Below are 26,543 nucleotides of genomic sequence, written 5' to 3'. Positions count from 1 at the left end.
GGTGTGTCGTTTACTAGATGATTGGCAATTGGTTTGGTACGGTGCTGCCTGTTAGGCAGATATGTTTGATTTGCTTTGGTGCCAGAAAGAAGATTCCTCTCCCCTTCCACAAACACCCAGGCCTGTTGGAGCTCGCTTTTAGAATTAATTAAAATGTTGATTTTATTGTAAATATATAGACATTTGATTTGTCTTATGAAATGTTGGACCAAAAACCAACAAACAGGCTGCCCTCTTAGACATAGTCCATGTGCTGAATCTTCTATAAACAAATCAAAAGAAGAATCTCCGATTTCCAGTCTGTATATTTGGTTCAAGAATATAACACGAATGTTTATGCCTTTAGGACTTGCTCAGAAATCACACAGCCATATAACGATGCTGTACATCATACATGTGCTGTCCTGTTTCTCTTACTTCCAATAGCATGTTCCTAAGCCCTTCCATGTTTCTTAGCCCTTTCTTATCCAATCAGTGTTGAGCAAAATTGCTATTTGCCAAAGTGACAGCAGTATAATAGCAGAAAGTCTGATATTTTGTATTTATTTAAATAAAACAAAAGGCAAAACCTCTATAGCCTTAGCATTAATATGCTCAACATTTTTTAGTTTTTTAGTTTTTTTCTCGGGTTGGTATGTATTTTGTATTCTATGTAGACTCATCATGCATCCTAACAGTGTTGTTTCTTAATGTATATTACTATATTAAAATGCAAAACATGTGATGTGAATTGAAAACAACCCAAGCATTATATTAAACAATATTATTAAGTAAAATTCCAAATTAAAAACAGAGCAAAAATATTAAAAAACACCAAAACTGTCCTTGATTTCTAAATGTTTAACTTTAAACACCACAGAATTTGCCATGGTTTATTGTAGCTGTTGGCAGCTTATACTCTTGTTCCATTTACTGCCAGCTAGAATTGCCAACTGTCCCAATCAAACAAAGCTATCTTGTTCTGCTGGTATTATTCTTGTGCTGTTTATGATGTGTTCTGTACCTCTCTCTCTGTCTCTATCTCTCTCCCCCGCAGGATTTAGAAGAGCAGTTGGAGGAGGAGGAGGGGGCACGGCAGAGGCTCCTGCTGGAGAAGGTTACCCTGGAAACCAAAGTGAAGAGTCTGGAGACGGAGACCATGACTGCCGGAGAGCAGAGAGACCGACTGAGCAAGGTCTCACAGCTTAGACCAAAATACTGTCACACTGTTTATCAAGATAACTACTTAAATAAGAGCGTTATCACAGCAGCTACACTTTAAAGGAGAACTCTGGTGTAAAATGGACTTTAGGTGTAGTAAAACATGATAAAAAGTATTTACCTTCGATAAAATGCACACCTCAGTTCTCCCACAGCGTTCCGAGATCCAGAACTTTTAACAGTTTGTCCAAACACCCTTAAGACTGCGTGACACGGGGCAAATTCGCTTTTTCCACCATTATTCAGGCTCAAAGTAGCTCCACACCTCCTTGCTAGAATTCGGAGAGCCCTGACATTTAAAACGAGTCATTAGTAACTTAAAAAGTGCACAAGAAGCTTATTAAAAACCTCTGTTTACATCCTATAATGCTAGCATCAGCCACCATTACTGTGTACTGAAAATAACATAGTCATATATATATATATATACATAGAATAGGATTAAATATGACAGGATTAAAGATTTTGTGCAAAAATAGCTACTTTTCACATCAGATTAATCTGGTCTTGGCACTGGGGCAAATACTTTTATATAATATTTAGGGGTGGCAACGTTAAAGCGTTAACGCGCGCTGTTAATTTAGAATCAGTAACGCGTTACTATTTTTTTAAATGCAAGTTAATTAAGGAACCAAGTTTAACCCCAACTTCCGCTGTAATCTGACCCACCCCCGCCCAACGCACTGATCTGTTGTCTGGCTGAACGATTGAACGGCGCACTCTGAACTTCCAGCTCAGACCTGAGCTTTGTTTCTCTCTCTCTCTCTCTCTCTCTCTCTCACATACACACACACACACACACAGACCTGTGCTTTCCTGCCCTGCTCCTATTTTAAGTTTGAATTCAGAAATCCTCACAACCAAACTCATTTACAAGACATTTACAATTCAATATATCATGCATTCTTTTTTCCAGCACCCTACGTTGATTTTATCTCCCCTCAAACATACAAGTATATATACTAAGTATATACTAGTGTTTTAATTGACACCACTAATATACATATAATTGCATTTTACATTTCTTACATTCATTATTTTATTTACATATAAATATCCCAAATAAAAATTCGTGTCTGAAGAAAAACAATGTGATTAATCGCACTTAATCACAGAATTTTGTTGTGATTAATCAGATAAATTTTTTTAATCGATTGACACCACCAATTATATTTTATAATTAATATCTAACATATAATTATGAAAATATTGACTAATAATTGAAAAAGGGAGACGATTAAAGAATTAATCTTAAAACATTGAAAGGCAAAATAACCTCAAAATGATGTCAGAAAGATTAAACTGTTTTACATGGTGAGAAATTACACTCTTATAGGGTTATACATGGAAAGGAAAAAATTTGTTTACGTATTTAGTTAAATAAATAAAATATAATGCAGTTCTATAATGCAGACTTTTAATAGTCTAGTAAAATGTGTTGTTAGATGTGAAGTTTCATTTAGCATTTAAATATTGCAAAACCTGTGAATCTATTAAGATTCATTTACAATTTAGTTCTTTTCCTAATTAATAATATTAACTATGTATCTTAGGGACACATTCTGAGAGCATCAAAATCACTTATTTATCCTTCAAATGGCTTCTGCTTCATGTATAAATGAAATAAATTACAAAATTAGTCCTCATTCTGCTTCTTTTTTCATTGACACTGTACCTTTGTTTTTTTATTAACCTCAGGAGAAAAAGCAGTTCGAGGAAAGATTGAATGAGGTGACTGACCAGCTGACTGAAGAGGAGGAGAAGGTGAAGAGTCTCAACAAGCTCAAGAACAAACAGGAAGCTGTCATTGCTGACCTAGAAGGTAAGAGCCCACCCGTATGTTTCCTTTGATATGATTATATTATAATATTTATTTTAGTTATTAACTGAGCTCTGCTCTGATCTCATTAACAGTATGTGAGCAGTTGATTTATCAGTTATGAAGAGTAGATGTGGAGTAGTCTTTACTGATTTCATGAAGTCTCTCCTGCTCTCGTCTCCCAGAGCGTCTGAAGCGAGAGGAGCAGGGTCGTCTGGAGCAGGAGAAATGGAGGAGGCGCATGGAGAGTGAGGCAGCGGATGCCCAGGAGCAGCTCACTGATATGGGTCTGCTTGTGACTGAGCTCCGCAGCAGCCTGTCCAACAGAGAGAAAGAGATCACCACACTGCAGTCACGGTACATAAACACACAGATACTGTATGCACAGAAATACACACAGAAGTAGCTATTTGAAAATCTGCACGTTTCATCAGTGAGTGTGTTGTGTGTGTTTGTGTGTATCAGGCTGGAAGAGGAGGGCGCTCGGCGTGCAGAGGCTCAGAGAGCTCTGAGGGAGGCCATGTCTCAGGTGTCAGAGCTGAAGGAGGAGGTGGATAATGAACGAGGGATGAGAGAGAGGGCTGAGAAGCAAAGGAGGGATCTGGGTGAGGAATTAGAGGCCCTCAGGACTGAACTGGAGGACACACTGGACACCACCGCTGCCCAACAGGAGCTCAGGTGTGTGTGTGTGTGTGTGTGTGTTATAACCTTTCACTTTGTTGTTCATCCATTCACTCACCTTTCAGGAGTGGCATAAAGTTATTCAAAAGCAGTGCATTATTTAATGTCTGCTCTGCATTTTTTTTTTGTTATTTCAGCCATTTTCTATTTTCTGCAAATAAATGCTCTAAATGACAATATGTTTATTTAGAATTTGGTAGAAATGTTGTCTGTAGTTTATAGAATAAAACAACAATGTTCATTTTACTGAAACAAATAACTATAAATAGCAAAATCCGAGAAACTGATTCAGAAACTGAAGTGGTCTCTTAATTTTTTCCAGAGCTGTATATAATATTGTGCATTTGATTTGTATTTGGGGAAGTTCAATATTTTAAAAATGGTGAGGTACCAAACACCAGTCGGTAATATTAAAAGTCTGGGATTTAAATAGCAGCTGATAGTCCTAGTGTTTGGGAATCTGGGACATGTGCACAGACTAGCAGTGTATGGATTTGGTCTTGGGGGACTGAGTAGAACAAAAGCTAAACAGGTGATAAAATGTATTGTTCAATCTCAGAGTGTGTGCATATTTGAAAAAGACGTTTTCTTTATCCCTAAATTTGGGGAGAAAATGTTACATTCCATTGAGAAATTAACTGTATGTCAAATTGGACAATCTTCTGAAAATAATTTGTTTCCTGTCGATGTTTCATATTGTATATACAATGTAAAAATCTGTGTGTGCGTGTGTTAATTTTTGAAGACTGTCAAAACCTCACACAATAATCAGCTGCCATTGTCTCCTTTTAGCAGCTGTACAGGACAAAGTGCACTGATGTTTGTGATGTAATTCAAGATATGACAATTAACAGAACATTTGGGAACAAACTGTTTTAAAGAGAACTGTTTGCAAGTGGCTAGAAAGGAAACTCAAAGCTTGAACAGAGGTACCCAAACGTTTGCACGCGACTGTATAACATTACAAAAATATTTTTTCCCCTTCTCGCCTTTCTCTTCCCAAGTAGCCATAATCTGATGGCATATTTTAAACTAGCAAACCTGTAATCCTCTGATCTCTCGCATGTGTGTGTGTAGGTCTCGGCGTGAGGCTGAGTTATCAGAGCTCCAGAGGCTGGTTGAGGAGGACACTAGGCGTCATGAAGCCCAGCTCTCAGAACTCCGAGTCAAACACAGTGCAGCTATTGAGTCCCTCCAGGAGCAGCTGGACAATGCCAAGAGAGTGAGCTTATTGTTCTGAATTCTGATCGTGTTTTTTAATATTGCTCTATAAGGAAGTAAGCTTAGCTGATTATTAGAAGTTGTGTGCATACGTGTATTTACATTTATACGTTTATGTCCATCTATGAATTTTACAGTTGTAACTGGTCTCTGTTTTCCCTCTTAGTCTCGTCAGTCTCTGGAGAAGGCGAAGGCCGTACTGGAGGAGGAACGTGTGAATCTGACGGCCGAGCTGAAGACCCTGCAGGGAGGGAAGATGGAGAGCGAGAGGGGCAGGAAGAGAGCAGAGGGGCAGCTCCAGGAGCTCACTGCCCGTCTGGCCCAGGCTGAGAGGGAGAGGGAGGAGAGGGAGGACAGGCTCCACAAACTCCAGGTACAGAAGGAGAATCAGATAAATGGAGGGATAGGTTGAGATAATTTTAGATAAATTTAGAAACCTACTCAAACAATGCCAAAAAAGACATAGGGCCCTCTCTTACACCGTGTGCTGCGATGCTCTTTGCTATCTTACACCCTGCCAATAGTCTATTTTCCCGCTTTGTGCCAGCTTAGTTTGAATAGCAAAGCCGCTGAATGAATATAGCTACACCAGAGCTCTCCAAACAGGGTGGTGGTCTGGAAGTGAGGTGTGTTCAGGTACATTTATATCATATTGCTATCTTCCGCCATTGACTATAAAAACCCAGACCATAGACGTCAACGTTCATTGCTATCTTGGCAGTGAATCGTCAATTCTGCTGATATCAGCTTAATGCACAGATTATTAGACCACTGCCATCTCTAGTTTCAGTGTTGTTAAAGTTAAAGTTAGATTAACTGTTCCTCAAACAGGCCTCTGAATTAAAAAAAATCTGATTATAATTGGCTGGTAAAAATGACCTCCAATAAAAGTGGAGCATTAGCTGCAGTGGTTTCTGAAATTTTATTCAAAGGATCAAATTTATTAAGAGTTTTAGTATAAGAACCCTAATCAAAAGGCATGTCATATTCGCCCACATAATCCTTTACAGTGCTTTTACAGGATGTAAGCAGATCCTAACATTTTTTATTTTTAGAATTTTAGGGTTTCATGTTTTTAAATGTGTACTTCTCTCTTTCCTCTTTATTTTTCTTATAGTTGGAAATAGAGTCTCTTTCCAGCTCTCTTTCTTCATCTGACACCAAATCCCTTCGTTTGAGCAAAGAGGTCAGCAGTCTGGAGAGCCAGCTACATGATGCTCAGGTAAGCATACGTCAGTTTGTATGTACATTTTGCATTTTAAGGTAAAACAGGACACAAAATTGATTAATAAACTAATTTGAAGTCTGTGTATGTATATGTTAATATGTTTTGTGCTTTAGGAGCTCTTGCAGGATGAGACGCGTCAGAAGCTGGCGCTCGGGTCTCGTGTGCGAGCTCTGGAAGAGGAGAAAGCTGTTCTGATGGAGAGACTGGAGGAGGAGCAGGAAAAGACCAGGGAGCTCTCACGTCAGATCCAAACGTACACACAACAGGTTTGTAATTCACACACACAGACACAATTTGTCTTGTAGACAAACACATTCTTTTTTATTAATCTATTTTTGTCAGAAGTAAAGTTATTTGTCTGCATTAGGTGCTTGTCACTTGTTTTTTGTGATTCTTTATGATATTCATGTTATTCTCAGCTTGCTGATCTTAAGAGACAGTCAGAAGAAGTGAATGCAGCGGTGGAGGCAGGAGAGGAGAGCAGGAGGAAGCTGCAGAGGGAGCTGGACAGTGCCACACAAAGGGAAAGAGCCAAGGAGGAGGAGAAAGATCGAGTAGAGCGTCAGAAGGAGCGCCTGAGGGAGGAGATCGAGGACATGACCATCGCTTTGCAGAGGGAGAGACAGAACTGCACTGCTCTGGAGAAGAGACAAAAGAAATTTGATCAGGTGAGAGAGGGAGAACTGACGAACCTGTCTTAGGTGAAATAAAGTCATTTACTAGGAGTATATCAATACATTTACTCTACAATATGTATCAATACACAATGCTGGGTTCATGATTTATTGTTCCCACAATATGTGTGAAGTATTTCAGGTGAAAATTAAAAAAGAATACAGAGAACAATGTCTGTGTTGCTGCGTAATCTGAAGCTTGATAGTTAACAAATGCTTGCTCAGAGATGGTAATATTTGAACCGGGAAATTGCATGACATAATTAATAGTCATGCATCACATTGTACTGCTCTATGTTCACAATGCACTTTGGCAGAGTTAAAGTATTGCATAGCATTGTTGTATTCTGTTTATGTGTTAAAAGCTATTTATGTGAAAAAAGATGTAGAGCAGTTTTGTGATAGGAACCTATATTTGCCATGACTGATCATTAAAACCCTCATAACCTGCTTCCATGCCTGAATGCATCTTTTGCTATTTTGTCGCTCATGCAGTCTTTGGCAGAGGAGAAGGCAGTGAGTGCCCGACTGGCTGAAGAGCGAGACCGTGCAGAGGCCGAGAGCCGGGAGAAAGAGACCCGCTTTCTAGCTCTGTCCCGAGAGTTACAAGAAGCATCAGAGCAGCGTGATGAGCTAGAGAGAACCAATAAACAGCTTCGCCTTGACATGGAGCAGCTAGTCAACGCCCAGGATGACGTGGGCAAGAACGTATGGCTTGTCTTTCACTAAACACATTTAAATAACACAAAAGGTGGATTGATTAATGGTTAAATCAGTAAATTATATTGTAATTATACTTCTTGTAATAATTAAGTTCAACTGGTAATGTTTTTGGGGCACCGAGTGGTCCAGCAGGCTAAGCTCTGACACTATGATCAAGAAATCGGCGATTCGAATCCTGTTTATGTAGCTTGCCATCGGCTACCGGAGCCCAGAGAGAGCACAATTGGCCTTGCACTCAGTCCAAAGGGTGATGTAGCTCAGCACATGGCATCCGTGAGCTGATGTATCTGAACCGAGTCACTGCACTTTCCTTCAAGCACCAGCAGCAGCAGTTCAAAAAGTGTGCTAGTCTTCACCCTATTGGTGTTGGGTCCTATTGAGTGGGTTGGGTAATTGGCCTTGTAAATTAGGGAGAACATAATGTTTTTGCCTTTTGGAAAATAAAAAAATAAATGTAATCCCTAACATATATTCCTATATATATATATATATATATATACATATGGTATTTTGTTTCTGACCTTGTGTCAGGTTCATGAGCTGGAACGTTCTCGGCGAGCTCTGGAGGTGGAGGCGCAGTCTCTGCGGGAGCAGACGCAGGAGCTGGAGGAGGAACTGGGTGAGGCAGAGAACTCCCGTCTCAGACTAGAGGTCACACTGCAGGCCCTCCGTGCTCAGTTTGAGCGAGAGATCAGTGCCAAAGAAGAGAAAGGAGAGGAAAAGAGAAGGGCCCTCAACAAACAGGTACCTGCTGAAGCTTATCCATGTAACTAGTAAGTAAAAAGTAAGGCTTGGATATCGAAAGGGCTGCCTCCCAAAATTGTTGTGTTGTAACTACTATAGACTACTATACTTATGTACAGATGTAAGCTGTAGTTATTTACCTACACTTGAAAATGAGTCACAGCATGCATATTTAATAATGCGTTTCTGCAGGTGCGTGAGCTAGAAGCTCTGTTGGAGGAGGAGAAGACTCAGAGAGCTCAGGCACTATCTGTCAAGAAGCAAATGGAGGCGGAGCTCCAGGAGGCAGAGTCACAGGTGGAGGCGGCCACTCGAGGCAGAGAGGAGGCACTTCGGCAGCTGAAGCGTCTCCAGGTAAAACAGAATATCAGTTTATGAGGTATATTAATCAAAGGAACCAAAGATTAATTATTAATCCTCTTAAAGGGTTTCAGACAAGCCAGGTTTAAACTTCTATTTTAACTTTTTAAATTTAAATGTAGAAAGAAACTGGATCCAGATTATTTTGAAAATTTACATCATAACTGCTCAAATGTGCTAGATGAAAGTAGTCACAATTCTTTATATCAAGTACTTTAAACATTTATTCTAATGCTGACGTGTTCCAATGTTCATACACTCATCAGACTCAGATGAAGGAGGTGCTACGGGAGTTGGATGAGACCAAGATGGCTCGAGATGAAGTCATTGTCCAATCAAAGGACAGCGAGAAGCGCCTGCAGACCTTAGAGGCAGAGCTACTACAGCTGACAGAGGTTTGTTATACAGCCTATGTGTTTGTGTGAGCTTATACTAAGTATATTAAAAAATATATACATTTTTAATCCATGGTGTGCAGTAAATCATGGTGTGTCTCTGGCGTTTCTGTCTCTCAGGAGCTGGCAGTTTCAGACAGGTTGAGGAGACAGGCTCAGCAGGAGCGAGATGAAATGTCTGAAGAGATTCTCAACACCAGCAGCGGAAAGTAGGAATCTCAGAATCTGTGTGTGTGTGTGTGTGGTGTGGTGTGTATGTGTAGGTGTGTTCATGTGAGTGTAACACCTCCTTCTCTCTCACAGGTCAGCTCTATGTGAAGAAAAGAGGCGTCTGGAGGCCAGGATTAGTCAGCTAGAGGAGGAGCTGGAGGAGGAGCAGAGCAATGCTGAGTTAATTGCTGAGAGGCAGAGGAAGACCACACTACAGGTACACTCCTGCATCTGTAGATGGTGTCTCAAGAATTTTTTTTCAGGAGACGAGAACATAGGAACATAGAACCTGCTCCTGCTGTGGTTGATACAGACTTTCTGCTGCACTTTCCAAAATACGACTAATAATGAAATCATTCTTTGACAAATTTAAAATAGTTATTTTTCTCAAAGAAAAAGCTAAGATGATGAAACTTGCAGCCAAATAATTTTCAGCTCTATTTCCCATCTCTGGAATGATCTCTTTAGAACGTTATTAATTAGACTATTACCAGTACTACTTATCTTTTTAAAGGAACAAGCAGTAATAAATGCGAGTAAGTTTGTGAAATGGCTACAGGAGTCATTAAACATTGGATAGAGATTTCTGCCACACTCCTCCCCCGATGTGAAGCTTATGCGGGTTGCCAGATTGACACACAGTCATGCTCTGTATTGATTAGTGAATATGTCCGTTTCTGTGTCCAAAATGCCCGCCTGTGGTAGTGGTATATTATCTTGTTATGGTCAGAAACCTTACTGAAGCTCAGTGATTACCTGTTCAGCAGAAAAATAGCCGGCCTGCCCGTTTCCATGGTTGCAGCACGCTGTTTGCATGCTGCTGTCTATACCTGGCCACCCTGAGTGTGGAAATGCGACAGGAGAGTCTGTGTATACATCCCACACAGATTTTTGTGACATACCACACAGTTCAAATAAAAAAATAAACTCAGCATGTTTCCTTAATATATGATGAGGCATGATTATGTTATGAGTTACTACAGAAAATATAATCCTTAGTGATCCTTTAAATATTATATATTTATGCATTGTTTGTTCTTTTACTTGTTTTCTTTATGCCATTTTATCCATTATCCATTATACGTATTACTTGATGTAATGCTTTAAATGTACATGTAGATATATGAATATATTTAGATTTATATATGAATTATATTTAGCAGGGCTTTGTTCTTAAGGTAGTTCAGGTTCTGAAGGTATTATTCATGGAAGCACATGTAGGTGTTCTTATCCAACCCCTTGTTATTAATTTTAGTATTTAAAATTCCATTACAACTATATGAAGTTCAGTTCAGTAATGGCTGTAAAACTGGTTTGCAGGTTATATACTGTATTTATGAAATATAAAATAGATGAATTATGAAGATATTCAGTGTCACTATACACCCCTCTCCCTGTGTCTCAGGTGGAGACTCTGACAGTACAGCTGGCTGGAGAAAGGACACTGACCCAGAAGAGTGAGGGTGCGAGGGAGAGCCTTGAGAGGCAGAACAAGGAGCTGAAGACCAGGCTGACTGAGCTGGAAGGAGCTGTGAGGGGAAAACATCGCATGAGTGTTGCTGCCCTGGAGTCCAAAATTGAATCCATGGAGGAGCAAATGGAACAGGAGAGACAGTGCGTTTGAGCAGTTTGAATTCAAACCTGGTGTTATAAACCCATTAGCATTTTTTATTGGGCAAACAAATAGGATTTAACTAAAATGTAAATATGAAGGAGCATTTTTAGTTCCATTACTGCAAGTTGCTTACCTTTCCAAAGCTTATTAGATGGCTACTGCTCACAATTTCTAGATCTTGGCAACAGGGAAAGTTGTTCTTCCACCTGTGTTTTGCTGTATATCATAAACTGTACTATGTAATTTCTTAAAGAAATATTTATTTGTCTCTAAGGGAGCGCGCAATGGCCAACAAGCTGGTGCGGAAAACAGAGAAGAAACTGAAGGAAGTGGTGATGCAAGTAGAGGATGAAAGGAGACATGCAGACCAGTACAGAGAACAGGTATACCTCTTCTTACAGCTGGGCGATATGGATAAAAAATAATATATCAGTATCAGTGTTATACAATATATATATATCTTCATTTTTTTTTCACCCCATGAAGTAATAACCAGTGTTGGGCACGTTACTTTGAAAAAGTAATTAGTTATAGTTACTCGTTACTTCTCCAAAAAAGTAACTGAGTTACTAACGGAGTTACTCCACTATAAAAGTAATTAGTTACCAGTAAAAGTAACTATCACGTTACTTTTTATTATTCGCCCATCAAAAAAAGGAAATCAATTATGCATTTACTATTATTATTAGAAAAATAACAAAAAATAACAAACGAAAATAAACCCAAAATGTTGACAAAAATATAATCTAACGAATTTCAAAAAAATAAAACGAAATTCTTCACAGAACCAAAGAAAATTACTAAAACTTGTAATACTGAAAAAAACGGAAAAACGCGTCTGGGGATGAAATTTAACAAACCAAGCCACACTCAAAAGAAATATGTATATATAAAACAAAATAATGGACAAAAACAACAATTTAATGCCCGTTAAAATGGTATTAATATAACAGCTTCACCAAAAGAGAATAGAGCTTAGATCGGGCCCAAAAAATCCGACCCAGCCGGAGCCCTTGCACATTCTGCCCAAGCCCGAACCATAAACTGTCATTATGAGCCTGACCCGATCCGCCCCATAAACTGTCTGTTTTCGGGCTGATTGAATGAGCGAAATATAATCAGAATTATGTTAATTAACACTGTAACATAGAAGCATAGAACTATTATTTAATTTAAATGATTTTTAAGAACAGCTACACACAATGCTGCAAGTCAAACGCGGAGGCGTTCACGTGCGCCCAGAGCTAGTTTTCATTTTTATTATAGTTTAATTTTATTATTTTATTTTATTTTATTTTTATTTTGTTTTTATTTTTTCTGTTCATTTTAGGGTGGGCTTGCTAGCGCGAGCGCTTTACACAAGAACTAACGGACCACGAGTGCCGCGCGCTCGGCACAACAACTCCCGCTGTACAACTCTGCTGTACAACAGCGCTTATAAATAAATTAAACACGAAAATGAGGGTATTCTATCAGGGTATTTCAGTTCGTTTTAGTTAGTTTTATAAACACAAAATACAGTTCGAGATAGTTATGTTTTTCCTTTTAATTACCGTTTTTATTAGATTCAGTTAACACAAATGTTTTTTCACTTTCAGTTTTCGCTATTTCGTTCGCTTTAGTGAACAATAATAATTGGTTACTTAGCAACATTGTGATTATCACACCAGAGCTTTATATAAAATAAAAATAGGAGCCTGATTTCGGGTCGGTCCTCAGGTCAGGTGGGATTCGGGCAGAGAATCTAAGCTCTAAAATAGAAAGCAGCAGCACCACAAAAACCGGAGCAGCTAAAAAGAGCTTAACGTCCTTAATTCGGAACTTGGGCTGTCCACGGCAATCACTGAATTGATTAGAGCACGCAAATCGTCACAATTGTGCCTCACTTCACCACGCCAAACCACAGGCACAGCGGCCAGAAGCTCAAGTTCACCGGACAGAGGAGGGGTTAACCAGGGCAAAGCGAAATAAAAAAAAAAAGTTCATAGAGCGGCTAAAGTAACGTGCAGTAACGGGGTGTCGGAAATGGTAACGGCGTTATAGTTACAGTCATAGTAATTAGTTAGATTACTCGTTACTGAAAAAAAGTAACGGCGTTAGTAACGCCGTTAGTTTTAACGCCGTTACTCCCAACACTGGTAATAACAAAGAGACGCTTCTGATAAAAAGCTCTATGTGCCAGTTTTATCATTCCGTGCCATATCCTGTATATTAGAGTAGCCTAGTAGTTCTAGCAGCATTTTATATCACCAACAACTGAAAGGCAATTAAAATTACACTAATTAATTATAAAAAACAGATTCTTCAAATTAATGTTTTTTTTTTTGTTCACTTTAAGTATCATAAAAACAAGTAAATATGTAAATAAAATAAGTAAATAAAAAGTGCAATTTAACTTTTTTTCATTTTCTATAAATCTCTGCTGAAACCATGTCAGGTCTATTCCCATGTAAATGAGCTGATTGGTGAGAAGTTCAGTTCAGGTTAAAGTGGGCGTATCTGCTCTAAAAACAGTGTTTAGTTCAGTAGTGAAGCTTCACACTGCTGCTGTTTATGGTCACTTTGCTCTAAGAACATGAGACATGCTGGTTTTAAACTGTCTGTGTTTCGCTGGTTCCTTGCCATCAGTGTAAATCAAGTGAAGTTTTGCAGAGAAGAGAAATGAGAAATTGTTTATGTATTGATATAAAAAAATATTCTCTCATATTTTATATAAATATATATAGATTAAAGGTTCAATATATTGCCTAGCCCTACAGTTTTTGTCCATTTCTACACTGACAGTTTTTTATCAGGTATATGTAGTTCTCAGCCTCTGTCAAAGCAAGGATGTATTCACAAGGGTTAGCTAGCAATATGAAGTTTTATTTTACCGTTGTATATTTTGTACTCTTCAGTCCTGTAAAATATGCTGCTGGTGTGTAATCTAATATTATCGGAATCTGAATCGCATAGCTTGCTATATAAAACGTTTCCCGTGTCTTTGCCTGTAGCTGGATAAGTCGATGGGTCGCCTGCGGCAGCTGAAGAGGCAGCTGGAGGAGGTGGAGGAGGAGAACTCACGCACAAACGCCCAGCGTAGAAAACTACAACGCGAGTTGGAGGAGATGGGTGACAGCATGCAGAGCATGAACCGTGAGCTAAACGCTCTGCGCTCGCAACTCAGGTAAGAGTGGAGGTGTAGCTGTGTCTGTGTGTGCGCGTGTGTGTGTCTGTATGGTAAGAAAGATGAGTGAGATAGCATGTAAGCATATGTATGCTGTTCTTGTAGACCGTCAGTACTGTAGAATAACCTGACATGAGTAACTAATCATTTTGTTTTGTTTTGTTTTTTTTTTATTCATGTTGCATTACTGTGTTTTTGTTTGTGTATGCATGTTTCATTTATCCATCCATATCTAACGGATTTGCATGTGTGTGTCCATGTGTGCGTATGTGTTTAATCGTCTCCTACACCCACTCAGCGGCACAGAGAGACCCAGATCTGACAAGTAGGTTTTAATGTTGTGCATGTTCCTGTGTTCATATGCATAAGATCAGAGTTTGTGTCTTTTTCCTTAAATGTATCTTTCACAGAAATTAACTAGGGGTGTAACAACGCAATAGTTAGTATTCGATTGATTCACTGATTTAATTTGTTTTGTTTTTTTTAATAATCTAAAAAAAATTACATTTACAAATAGTAGGTTTATTGGGACACACTGTCCTCTGTCTAAAATACTCCCACAATTTAGATGCACAACAAGAAATTTAAGACTTTACTTTACTATAGTAGATTTAGGATTTTCCTAAACAATAGCATCAATGCTGTCAACAAGTCGCCCCAGCCTTATATATAGTACAGCTTGTGATAGAGCAGAAGTGGCTGTAAATAATTTTGATAGTTCTTTGAAGTAGAAATTTTATTTAAAAAAGTGGCATGTACCACCAATCACCAGCAGAGGGCTTGGAAACTGCAGTGGAAGAGCTGGTGAATCTGGACCTAAAACTCCAAGTCCCAGAATCCCCAGTGTTAATCAGCACTGACCAGGCTCAGCTGTGAGACCAAGAACAGAAACCCCACTTCTCTGTTGCACCTTTGTAGAGGTATAACCGTTAACAGTGGGTAAAAATAAAGACGATAGAGAAAAAAGGGGAGTTCTTAAAAGACACACAAAACAAAATATCTTAAAAGAAAAAAGAAGAATGCTTACAGCATTTTTTTTCTACATTCCTTTTTTCTTTTTTTTTTTTCTTTTTTTTTCTTTTTTCGCCTTTCTCACGTTTTCTTCCACCTGACAATTTTAGGGCCTTACTTTACAGTCATTGCACACATTCCCAATAGTGCACTGGTAGCACACTGGCCTGCAGTCCATAACTTCAAATCCCAATTTGGGCAGCACCTAAAGTTCACGGTGACTTTAATGCCATATACAACAGACAGAAATAACAAATTGATATGTATCGGTTTATTATTTTGAGGGAGTTTGTGGACAATAGTGGACAATAATGAGTTTTTAGCTTATTGAGGAATTAGAATTGGAGGAATTAGAATTGGAGCATGTGCTCCAATCTATTATTCTATTTACAAGCACACTATCCAGAATCTAACATTCTAGCCATGACACAGTTTAAACAATACAGTAAGCTACAAAGCAATTTGATACAGTGCTGTGTATTGTTGTTACACCCCTAAACATCTCTTCCTACTCCTTCTTGATCCTGTTCTTTTTCCTTCTATCTGCATTCTATAATAAATAACATAACATATATATTATCAAAGCATATTCTGATCTGTCTAACACTGTCATACACTTTCTCTGCTTCTCTGTTTCCCCTCTCTATCTGTCAGGCGTGCTCCACTCCCGCTTTCAGTACGTGGAGGACGGAGGGCTTTAGTGGACGACCTCTCTCAGGAGAACTCTGACTCAGAGGAACCTCCCGCTTCCCCTACGCCCTCCAGCGGCCTCCCGGGTACCCCTGTGCCCCCCGACAATGCCCTTGGGCCACCTCCCCCTTACAGCCTCGCAGATGCAGAGTAACCAAAGGGGAGAAGGAAAGGCCTCCAGGTGGATCGGTGGACGGATGGAGAGATGGACAGTCTGATCAGTTAACTAACACAGCACTGCAGTCAGAGTTATCTACACTGCACTGAGTATACCTCTGCAGCCAAGACTGAACCAACGAAACGAAAATGTACATGAGCTGGAGATAATGCTGGTATACAATTAGCACTATTGAAATCAGTCTTACACTGAGATATTGAATAAGGACTACAGTTCATTTTCTGAAGAGGAAAAGAAAGTTCTTTCCCGCATTCAGTATTCTGAGGGAAGTATCATTAATGTATATTAGAAGAGCCACATATCAGTGCAATGTACATCAGGCTTATTGTGGCTGGCAAAGTTAAGATGGCTGCATCAACCCTAAGCGCTCTTTCAATCAAGCATAAGCCATGTGTTTAAAGGCAGTCTGCATGTTTATGATGGCAATCAGGTAGAACATCATGGAGAGACATTCTTCAGCGTGTTAGCTGTGCTTGCATGAATGGTTCAGCTGCTGATCAGTATTAATCCCAGAAGGCTTCTCTCTCTCTCACTTTAGGTAAAAATAGATTTCAAGGATTGGGAATTGAACGTTTTTTCAGACTGTTTGCCTTTTAATATTTAGGAGTAGCAACGTCAAATTAAAAAAAGGAACCGTTAACCCTCTTTTTATCAAACAGTGTATCAAACACGATTTGGTATTACTGATTTTACACATCTATGAACTTCAGCGACAAAGTGAGAGAGAAAAAATGATCTACTGTGATAAATCTGCCGATATGAGCCAGCTTTTACATTTTTGGCATAAACAGAAGAACAATACAGTGGTACATTTTCAAGCCAATAGAAAACAAAAAAGGAAAAAAACAAAAAAACAACATGTAGAACAAAAATACAACAAAAATACGTGCATTAGAAAATAAATAAGATGAAACACATTTTCACTATTCATGTACATAACAGTAATATTTCATTGGTGTTTCGCATTGGCTCAAATTGCATTAGAAACATTAGTTATATCTATTGTGGGTTGGGTCCCACAAAACATTGCGCAAGGTCATTATAAAATCAGTCTTAAGAAGTGTTTCCCAAACAGCTAATATCAAATAAGAATAGAGAATTATCATCAAAGATAAGATGCAGCATTTTTGGGAAGATGGGCCTTGTTCGATTTCCTATAACATCCAGGGTACTATAGATGCCGGCCTTGATCTTTCAGGTCAGCAGACAGTTATTAATTCTGAAGTGAGTTCATTCGGAGTTGTTGCGTAGACTGTGAGTAGTTAGACCTTTAGGATTTATAAACTTCTTCTTACATCTTCTCATATCACTACCAGTTTCAGACAGCCTGACCGTAATCTTATCAAGCTAAAATATTGTCATTATTCATGTTATTTATTTATAATTTGTCTGTTTTTTTTGTTGATAAGTGTATATCATGGTTGTTGCCTATTCTTTGCATTTTAACAAAAAGTCGCAGTTCCTCTGAGAAGAGCGAAACTAGATCGATGGAAAAGTGAGAGAGTCATGAGAAATATTAAACTAAAAATAACCAAGACTAAGAACTTACCAAGAATAAGACAGACTGGAATGCTGTGGGTCATCTGTGAGGTTTTTTTTTTCAGTCTTGTTGTGCTCAGCTCAGCTAAACAATATTAGCAAAGGAATAATACATTGTTACTAAGCGATCTCATTGTTTCAGGCACATCACTGTCAAAAGTATCTTTTTTTATTTATCAAAATGACATGTAATATGTTTGTTTTTTTAACAGGTCGTGTAAAATAGTTACGGAACAAAGCTTTTATGTTTTACCAAATCTGAGGCGAATGGATGAAGAAAGGGATATTAACTAAGGCAGTTCTACAGTAGTTAAGTCCAGAGCAGAGAGTAGTCCAGAGCTGTGTCCAAAACTGTACTGGGTACAAATTCAACAAGTTTAACAATATAAATGATTTGGGAGGTGTTGTCATATGTGTGAGACGGGGGGCCTATCTGGTTATGAATGCACACAATATAATTATTTGATCATATCATGGATATTGTCAGTGCATAGAGAACACTGATCAGCTGCACATTTCATTAGAATGAGTGAAATTATGTTAAATTATGTTAAATGTTAAATTATGTTATGTTAAATTGGAATTAGTGAACCGCTTATAATATAATATAAATCACTTTCTTAAGTATGAGAATATTTAAATATCAGTTTTTGGGTCTTGGATCTTACCTGGTGCATTTTGTCTGCATGTCAGAATATCATGATACATATTGTTTATCATGAAAATAACTTTAAATATCACTATATTATATTTTCCCCATATCTTTCAATCCTAATATGAAGTAATTTCTTTGTGAGGACAGATTACATTGCATAAAACAATCTAAACTTTGATCTTCCTCCAAATGTGATGTATTTTATTGGTATTTCAATACTATACATTGTTTGTACACTACAGAATATATATATGTATATATATTACAGTTCATTAAATGATAGTTTCAGCACACTCAAAACTCAGCACTACATTTTCAGACAACACTACAAAATAAGTGCACTATAGAGTGAATAGGGCTCAGTTTGGGACACAGCTCAGGTCTGTAGTTTAGGCTTAGAATAGGCTTGTAGTGACGCTGTTTCAACAACAGTTTGACAACAGCATCTCCCGAGTGAACACCTACAACCTTCCCTGAGTTTCTTCTAATCCTAGCTGTTTTTTTTCTGCACTAATTGAAGAGTTAACAGTTAGCTCTTATCAGACCACAGTAGAATTGAATCTGATGTAGCTGAATGGTTAAAATGAGGGTTGTTTTTTATAGTTTTCTCTGGCAGTATTTGCTGTGAGGAAAGACGTTCCTTGGCTAACAAAGCCTTAAAAAGTGTATTTACTGGTAATTTCTATGTGGTTTAATGTGAGAGTTGCATTAAACCACACAGAAACATCTCTCAAACTCCTCTAACGAATGTGTTCCTTTTTGAGGTTTGATGGATTTGGAACCCCATGTTTTAGGGCTATTATTACAGCCTTTCCCTTAGTGTGATCTCTCTTCTATTCACCTCAAATAAAAAGCTGCTCTTTTCTTGTATTTTACCTATGTTACTAGTTCCATTTTAGATAGCTAGTTCTTATCACTCCCTCTCTTTAAACATGTTCCAGGTAATAAGGACAAAAATGACATCATTTTACTATAGACTATACTTCTGAAAGGTACTGAACTGTACTTCATGTTCAGGCTCTGATTAGTATCAGTGAAGTGATGGGTTTAGAATTAGGACCAAACAGCCCACTACAGTCTCGCACCTTCCGTTCATTAGATGTATGAGACATATGATGTACCTCCTTTGTGTCGTTTGCTAATTGCTAATGCTACTTTACTACTACTTTGTGCAATAACAAAGTTCCTTAGATCCACTGGTGCTCTGAAAAGGTTGGTGAACCAGGCGTGTCCCTGGTCACCAGCATTATTATTTAATACTTTTGTTTAATATCCAAACTGACAATTATGTTGAGATGATGCTGTTCAGGATACATTCTCATTATTATTAGAGGAGAATAGAATACTTTTAACTGGAAAAATGACCCTCATAACTACAGGTGAATATTTTTAGCCCTGTGCTAAACACCATTCTGCTGTTTGTTTTGTACAAAGATTTTTTTTTTTTACTTTATTCTGAAATAAGATTGTGAATAAAAGTGAAACAGGTTTTTCACTTTGCCCATTCCAATTAGAGGTGAAATTGCACAATTAATATGCATTACAAATATTCTTGGCTTTTAGAAATGGATTGGACCTACAAAGAACTAAAATTATGACTTTAAAACTCAATCCAAATGTACACAATTAAATAGTTTGAATATTTCTTTTATGTCAATGCCATTTTATAACTAGACCCCAGTTGAAAGAGAGGCGTGGTTTAGCCGAGGCTGCTATTTGACTGTAATGTGATGAATGTGTGAGGAGATTAATGCAGTGAATGCAGAATGCCGCTTGTATTTATTAATGGTAAGACTGGTGGTGTCTAAAACATGTTTTATTTGTCCTTTTTTGCCTTTTTATTTACTTTGTTTATTTGCTTTTTCTGTTTGTTCATTTGGCTACATGGATAAAGTCTGACTGGAGTGAATTTTAATATAATGTATGTCATTGGTTTTGAATTGTGTGTGGTTAATTAATTCTACATTTTGAACATACCATATCTGCACACATATATTCTGTGCATTTATGTTCATTAGGCAACTAAGCAATAATACATTCAAGGTGTGTGATATAACATACGTGAGCATGAAGTGTATTGTTGCAATTATATCACAGTTATCACCATTTAACACCGTTTAATATTTTAAACAGCAATACTCCAAATTCTGGTAGAAAGTTCTTCCTGCACATTAAAGACAGTTATTCCAACAAAAGCAGGATAAACAATTGTTAAATACTCTTAATTTTAAAGGAAAAAGTAACAGGCCAGTGTCTTAATACTTTTGTCTACACATGGAATATAAAAAATGCAGTACATTTCTGTAATTAGTTTAATTGTTGCAGTGGATTTCGTTGGGTCGTAACATGGCATAATAATACCCACAGATTATTCACTGACGACAATCGTTTATTCGTACTTTCTCAGTTAAAATAAATTAAAGTCTTAGAATGATACAGGCACAATACCATTTCACAGAAATTACCACAAATCCACCTAAGATTTAGATTAGATTAGATTAGATTTAGATAGACTAAACGTACATCATTTGCAAATGATCCAATGTACACAAAATATATACACAAAGGTCAACTTATACAGCTCTGGAAAAAAATTAGACCACTTAAAAATAATGGATATCTTTGATTTGACCAAATTGAAAACCTCTGGAATATAATCAAGAGGAAGATGGATGATCACAAGACATCAAACCAAGCTGAACTGCTTGAATTTTTGCACCAGGAGTGGCAAAATTTTTTCCAAAAGCAGTGTGAAAGACTGGTGGAGGAGAACATGCCAAGATGTATGAAAACTGTGACTAAAAAACAGGTTTATTTGCATCTTTTTTGTTATTCTGGCAATTTCTCATCTTCTACATATACCTATAAACAGCAAAATTGCTTATTTTTTTCCAGAACTGTATGTTCAAATGGCACACAAGAAAAAAACAACAACAAAAAAATAATATGATGCCCAGAATCATATACAGCACCTATTAAGGGGTGAAGTACCTTTGTAATGGGGCAGGTTTCTGACCTCATCGCAGTGTCCAATCTACAATATCTCCACCTCATTTAAATCATACACGAAACTGTGGCTTATGTTCAGTATGTAGCCTTCAACAGTGAGCACATCCTTGTGATCTGACCATACTGTTGAAATCCTGCTCAGCTACTATGTTGCTGAAAAGCCAATCATCATTCAAAAGAGGAGTAGAAATTGAATATGGGTGTGGTTTATTCACAGGGGCAGGAAATGATTGAGCCACACCCTCAAAACTGGGAATACTCACATCAGATTCGTCAACTGAATATGAGCAGAAGTCTCCTCTGTAAGTGCTGTTATCTTGTCTTTGATCTTCAAAGCTGTAGCAGTGTGATGTGGATGAGGAAAGTGGGTTTGGAGGACTAGTGTAGACAGAATTTGGATTCAGTGAGGGTCCTGTCTCAATGCTTCTGTTCTTTTCTGCACCTGATAGATCATAATATGGGTCTGTGGTTATGATTTGGGTATGATCTTTGTGAGTGGGATGCTGCTGGTTCCTGTGTATAGAAGAGGTCTGATTTGACGAAGCATGCGCAGGTTTTTGTAAAGCTTGACTATCAAGGGTGTGGTTTGTAAAGTCCCTCTGTTCAAAGCCTTTTAAGGCTGTTTTAGACGCACCCCAGGTGTCGTTCTGCTCGTTTAATGATGTGCTAATATCAAGCTGACTTAGATAGCAGTCCTTTGTCTGTTCTTTTTCTCTAGCAGCATATTCACAGGGTGCTAGACTGCAGGCAGAGTAACTGATCAAGTCATACTCTGTATCAATCAGGGGCTCAGGTTCCAGTCCTTTAGGGATGACTCCACCAGCACAGTCTGCCTCTGTTGGGTTATCTATGACATACCCTTCAGGTGAGGTGTTAAGAAATGTCAGGCTACCTTGAAAATGGCTCCGATTCTCCTCACTTTGAATGTTCCAAACACTGCTAGCCACGTTCATTTGATCATTATGATGGCTCTGTAGATACTCCTCTGAAGCAGCCAGCAGTTCAAGATTCTCCATCACATCCATCTCCAGACTCTCTGTGATTTGCTGCACTTCAGAGCTGTGTTCACTTTCAGGGTGCATTTGTTCTTCAAAATCACATGACAGTGAATCCAACGATAAGGGTGACACTGCTGGTGAGATGAGGGACATATCAAACAACGTTATCCCTAAATACGGCTGGTCTTGTGCTACGTCAGCTGATTCAGTGATGTCTGCCTCAGAACTCTTATTATGTCTTATCCTTTCAATACTTTCTAGCCAAGTGAACACACTGTCCTCCAGAATCATGTTGGTAACCTGTGTCAGGTTGTCCAGATCAGCAGCTGGAGACTGATTTTGTTCCCTTTCACAGTTAAAGTCAGAGCTTCGTCTTGGTGAGTTTTCTTGGCTGTGTTCAAACACCTCCACACTTTCCCATGGGTGACTGTCTTCTCCACTGTTCAGAATATTCAGAGCCTTGCTTTTGAAGGACGTTGTGTCGGGGTTAACCACAGCGCTCTTTAATGTCCTGTAATCATTAACCTCATCCTGCTGCTTTGACAGTGTTTTGGTTTCGCAAGAGTTAGCAGAAGCTGCAGAGAAACAGAAACAGAGATGATAACAGTGGATTACAACCAAGAACCAAGATGATGTCTGTGATCTAAAGGAAAACTTATCCCCTTAAAAACCTGATTGGCCTTGCTCTCTCTGGGTTGGTAGATGGCCCGCTCTCACCTCATCACTCTAAAGGGTGACGTCTGTGAGCTGATGTAGTGGGACAGAGTCACTGCGCTTTCCTCAGAGTGCGCTGTGATGCTACTCGGCAATGAAAAAAGGCTTCACATGTATCAGAGGAGGCATGTGTTAGTATTCACCCTCCTGGTGTTGGGGCATCACTAGTGATAGGGGAGTCCTAATGAGTGGGTTGGGTAATTGGCCGTGTAAATTGGGAGAAAATGGGCAAAAAAGTAAAAATAAAATAATTAAAAAAAATAAATAGTATTTCTGGCTGAGAGTGACCCATTCTTTGGCAATTTTTTTTCCCTAAAACCTGTCTGCATGTCTAGGTACTTAGTTATATAAAACAGTGGTCCTTAAAGTGATTGAAGCCTGAGTTCAATGATTTGGATGGGTGAGCAAATACTTTTGGGAATATATTGTATAAAATAGCATTTAAAAATGTAGTAAGCTAACCTATGTAACCGATGCAGCCTATGTCTTTGACATCAAAATTCTCACAGATTTACTCAGAAAATATTTAAAACTGACAAAAACTTAAAATATAGATGAGAGAAACATAAGTCTCACCTTTTTCTGTGTTTTTCAGAGATTCGATGGTATGATTGTGGGATTTTGGTTTCAGATGGCTCTGTGAGGTGTCTGCTGAAAAAAGAGCTGTGGCCAACTGTTGATTGGCGGCCTCTATTTCAGCAAATTTCCTGTGAGGTAACAAAAGTGTTAATTAGCAAAAAAAAGTATTAATTATTTGAAGTAACCTCCTATCTGTCATGCTCTTTTAAAATACCTCTGGATCATGTTGTGGAGAAACCTGCGGTGGTTGACCTGCCGTTTGGATGGCTTGTTCTTGCGCGGCTTTTGCAGGGTCCGCATCATGTGACCTGCTGCCGATGTCACAAATGTAAAAAGGTCTCGACCCCATGGCACCCCACGTTCCAGTCCCGGTTCAAATGACATGTTGCTGGATGGACGCATGCCTTTAAAGAAGAGGAGAAAAAGGATGAAAGACATTTCTCTTATGACTGTAAATATATATATTTTTTAAAGATTCATAATGTATTTATAATTTTAATGCAGAATCAGTGATTATTCTGAAGATAAAAAAAATCCTCTTTGTTTGCAGCTGTGGTCAGATGTTTCCATACTATTTCTGGACAGAAATGACATGGCAATATTAGGCTTTCAGATGAATCAAAATTATGTGTCAAAACCATATATACACCACACAATGTCTGAGGATTCCTTGCACAGGCTCAACTTATGTGACAGTCTAGTATAATGCTGAAGTGACCCTCCTTCTTTACTGTACCATCAACTTTGTGCAGCCCCACATTAAGAAGTTACCACCACCATGCTTAACAGCTGATATAGAGTTCTTGGGGTGAATGTGTCCTTCACCAGTATTCAACCTCAAATCAAACCTTTGGTATCTCAAGCAAAATGTTTCTTGGGATGTTACTGATCACCTTAACCCATTTCTTTTCAGCTGAAGATTACAGCTTGGACATTTGGCTACACCAACCCATGTAAAATGATTACAATTATAACTGATGTTCTTTTATTAAATACATTCTGCAAGTTGGTCCAATGAAAAAAAGTGTTTTTTTTTTTTGTTTGTGCACTGAGAAGCAGTTGTAGCTGGTCACCATCAAGAAGATAAGAGGCATTGACTTACTTCAGAAATCAGGTCAGTACTATTTCTATGGAATTAAAGTGTTTTAATTATTAAAATGGTTGTAACGGAGCTGTAAAAGCTCAAAATTAATTTTAAATGGAGCTAGGTTTACTTCCAGCACTAACCCAGCACTCCTACTTGCTGTGAATAAGGTCAGATGAATGAACACAGGTTCAGACCTGTCCAGTGATGCTCTCAGGATGTTTAGGATGTTCAGTATGTGTCACAATGACAGACAGACTCCTGTAAGGAAATTTCCCGATCTTTTAAAGCGTTTGTGACACAGGTCACAATGGGCTTTTTTTTTTTTTGGAAACTTAATATTAGTAAGTTTGAACAGAAGTAAGTATATGTATATTTAGTAAGTGTATATATATATGTTTTTCCCTTATATGTACAGTTGTGACCCCGTGTCAAACCACCTACAATTAAAACTTGAGTATCAAATTGTTATTTTCTCCATGAAACATGCAAGCTATACATCCTGCCTGGACAGTTTTAGAAAGATTAAAATTAAAATATTACTGTGATATGTGCAGTTTGTCCGAGATGAGTATATGTGAACTTTTGACCAACACTTAATTTACATTCAAAACACAATTCAAACAGTTCTGACGCAAATATACATAAAGAGATTCAGTGAATGTTACTACCTTTATAAAAAGTGAAAGAACCGACCTACTAAAATAACACAAGCATGTTCCTGTTAATCCCAGCAAAGCAAAACATATAGAAACCATTTATAAGCATTTAATTAACACTATGTGAAACTCCTCAGTCTAATAACTCATTAATCATATACAGAATAAAACTCAGCTCTTAAGCGTAAGATTAAAATAGCTGTGTAAATGCACTCAGCTCTACTCACCTGCTGGCTTTGCTGAGTTGCTCTGCAGAGGCTCTGATCTGTGAGAAATGAGAGGAATCAGAAATGATGCTGTTACATTCATGGACATTTATAGACACACCCTCACATACTGAGAGAGAATGAGAGAGTGTGGGTGAGTGAGTGATTGAGAGAGTGAGAGAGTAAGTGTGAGGTGCAGTTTCAGTGATAATGATGAAGAATAGGCTTGAAAGAAGTCTATTCTTCGTCCCTTCAAATTAAAGGCGGTAAGACATTTCCAATAAAGAGAATGGAAAGTGTCCATTGACAGCTGAAGAAAGAAAAGCAGGGCAATTATCTGAGAGTCAACTGGTTGTGCTCGTGTGGGCTCCGTGCGCTTTGTGAAAAGGACCAAAGGCCGCTTGTTAAGTGATAGAAACAGAAAGCCACCAGTTAAGAGTGTAACGAGGCTTTAATTGATCAGTTTAATCTCTGGCCCTCATTAACACATTCTCCTGTCTGAGAGTTCCTCCTGTTGCTACAGGCAGACTGCCCTCGCATGTCAACACAGATGCACAGCAGAACTGTTATTTTTACATAACCATGAAAGAATTCAGCATAATGGAGCTCTGCTGAAGACTGATTAGACTGGAGATGTGTCAGTGGTGTTCTCTGAACTGCAAGATGGTAAGGACAGAAAGAGCAGAAGATTTTATACTGTTGTTTTTCATTTAGAACATTAATAAAAATACAAATTACTTACTGCTTAATCAATTAATTAGGTTACAAACACATTAAGATAATGGACTTTTCTACCAGCTTTGATTTTATTCCATGTTTATCTATACGTTCTTGCTTTTGAAATGCTGATTATGTTCTGGTTATGACAGAAAAATAATTCATGCAGTTTAGCCTTCAATGTAGGATACAGTTTTGTGTGTAAATCATTAAGTCTATAACAGTTTTGTTGATTTAAAACATTACAGCAATTCAAATTGAACACCACTTCTATTATTTTTAAGAGACTTTCACTACAAAATGACAACCCTTGTTAACCTATCCTTATTTGTAGTCCATGCAGATTTATATACATTTTAAGAGAAAGGAACTTTAATGGTCTTCAATATGCATGGTGGTTGCAAAGATAACTAAACATCTTGACCAGCATATAGTCTATCCTTGCTGTTCAATGAAAAACTCTACATC

General features: G+C 38.1%; 2 protein-coding genes across 7 annotated transcripts in view; one reads left to right on the top strand and one right to left on the bottom strand.

Annotated features, from left to right (window-relative positions):
• Positions 1 to 20,049, top strand: part of myh14 (myosin, heavy chain 14, non-muscle) — a 55,994-nt gene extending 35,945 nt beyond the window's left edge. For 4 of the 6 annotated variants that reach the window (XM_022673497.2, XM_022673495.2, XM_049480042.1 and 1 more), the window contains 20 exons: positions 1,037 to 1,174; positions 2,899 to 3,022; positions 3,205 to 3,376; positions 3,485 to 3,697; positions 4,778 to 4,922; positions 5,088 to 5,294; positions 6,039 to 6,143; positions 6,263 to 6,415; positions 6,569 to 6,817; positions 7,319 to 7,531; positions 8,078 to 8,290; positions 8,483 to 8,644; positions 8,917 to 9,045; positions 9,166 to 9,254; positions 9,349 to 9,472; positions 10,661 to 10,869; positions 11,145 to 11,253; positions 13,864 to 14,036; positions 14,335 to 14,361; positions 15,702 to 20,049. In XM_022673497.2, the coding sequence (XP_022529218.2) occupies positions 1,037 to 1,174; positions 2,899 to 3,022; positions 3,205 to 3,376; positions 3,485 to 3,697; positions 4,778 to 4,922; positions 5,088 to 5,294; positions 6,039 to 6,143; positions 6,263 to 6,415; positions 6,569 to 6,817; positions 7,319 to 7,531; positions 8,078 to 8,290; positions 8,483 to 8,644; positions 8,917 to 9,045; positions 9,166 to 9,254; positions 9,349 to 9,472; positions 10,661 to 10,869; positions 11,145 to 11,253; positions 13,864 to 14,036; positions 14,335 to 14,361; positions 15,702 to 15,891 (3,144 nt within the window). In that variant the 3' untranslated portion in view covers positions 15,892 to 20,049. Of the gene's footprint in view, positions 1 to 1,036; positions 1,175 to 2,898; positions 3,023 to 3,204; positions 3,377 to 3,484; positions 3,698 to 4,777; positions 4,923 to 5,087; positions 5,295 to 6,038; positions 6,144 to 6,262; positions 6,416 to 6,568; positions 6,818 to 7,318; positions 7,532 to 8,077; positions 8,291 to 8,482; positions 8,645 to 8,916; positions 9,046 to 9,165; positions 9,255 to 9,348; positions 9,473 to 10,660; positions 10,870 to 11,144; positions 11,254 to 13,863; positions 14,041 to 14,334; positions 14,362 to 15,701 lie in introns of those variants that run through there. The other 2 variants (XM_049480041.1, XM_049480043.1) reach the window with 2 other exon arrangements.
• An 896-nt stretch (positions 20,050 to 20,945) lies between these two features.
• On the bottom strand, positions 20,946 to 25,462 carry LOC111193325 (uncharacterized). Its single transcript, XM_049480044.1, has 3 exons — positions 25,380 to 25,462; positions 23,407 to 23,813; positions 20,946 to 22,691 (listed from the first exon to the last, which is right to left on the bottom strand). Exon 3 carries the CDS (start codon positions 22,405 to 22,407, stop codon positions 21,208 to 21,210), a length of 1,200 nt encoding a protein of 399 aa, XP_049336001.1. The 5' UTR covers positions 22,408 to 22,691; positions 23,407 to 23,813; positions 25,380 to 25,462; the 3' UTR covers positions 20,946 to 21,207.
• Positions 25,463 to 26,543: the final 1,081 nt, after the last annotated feature.

This window comes from Astyanax mexicanus, chromosome 6 (genome assembly GCF_023375975.1).
Source record: "Astyanax mexicanus isolate ESR-SI-001 chromosome 6, AstMex3_surface, whole genome shotgun sequence".
NCBI classification, from domain to species: Eukaryota; Metazoa; Chordata; class Actinopteri; order Characiformes; family Acestrorhamphidae; genus Astyanax; species Astyanax mexicanus.
The sequence above is the reverse complement of the archived record's forward strand: the minus strand, read 5'-3'. Positions and strand labels throughout refer to the sequence as shown.

Coding starts and splice junctions, on each gene's coding strand:
- LOC111193325 (XM_049480044.1), bottom strand. CDS start 22,407: ATGATTCTGGAGGACAGTGTGTTCACTTGGCTAGAAAGTATTGAAAGG.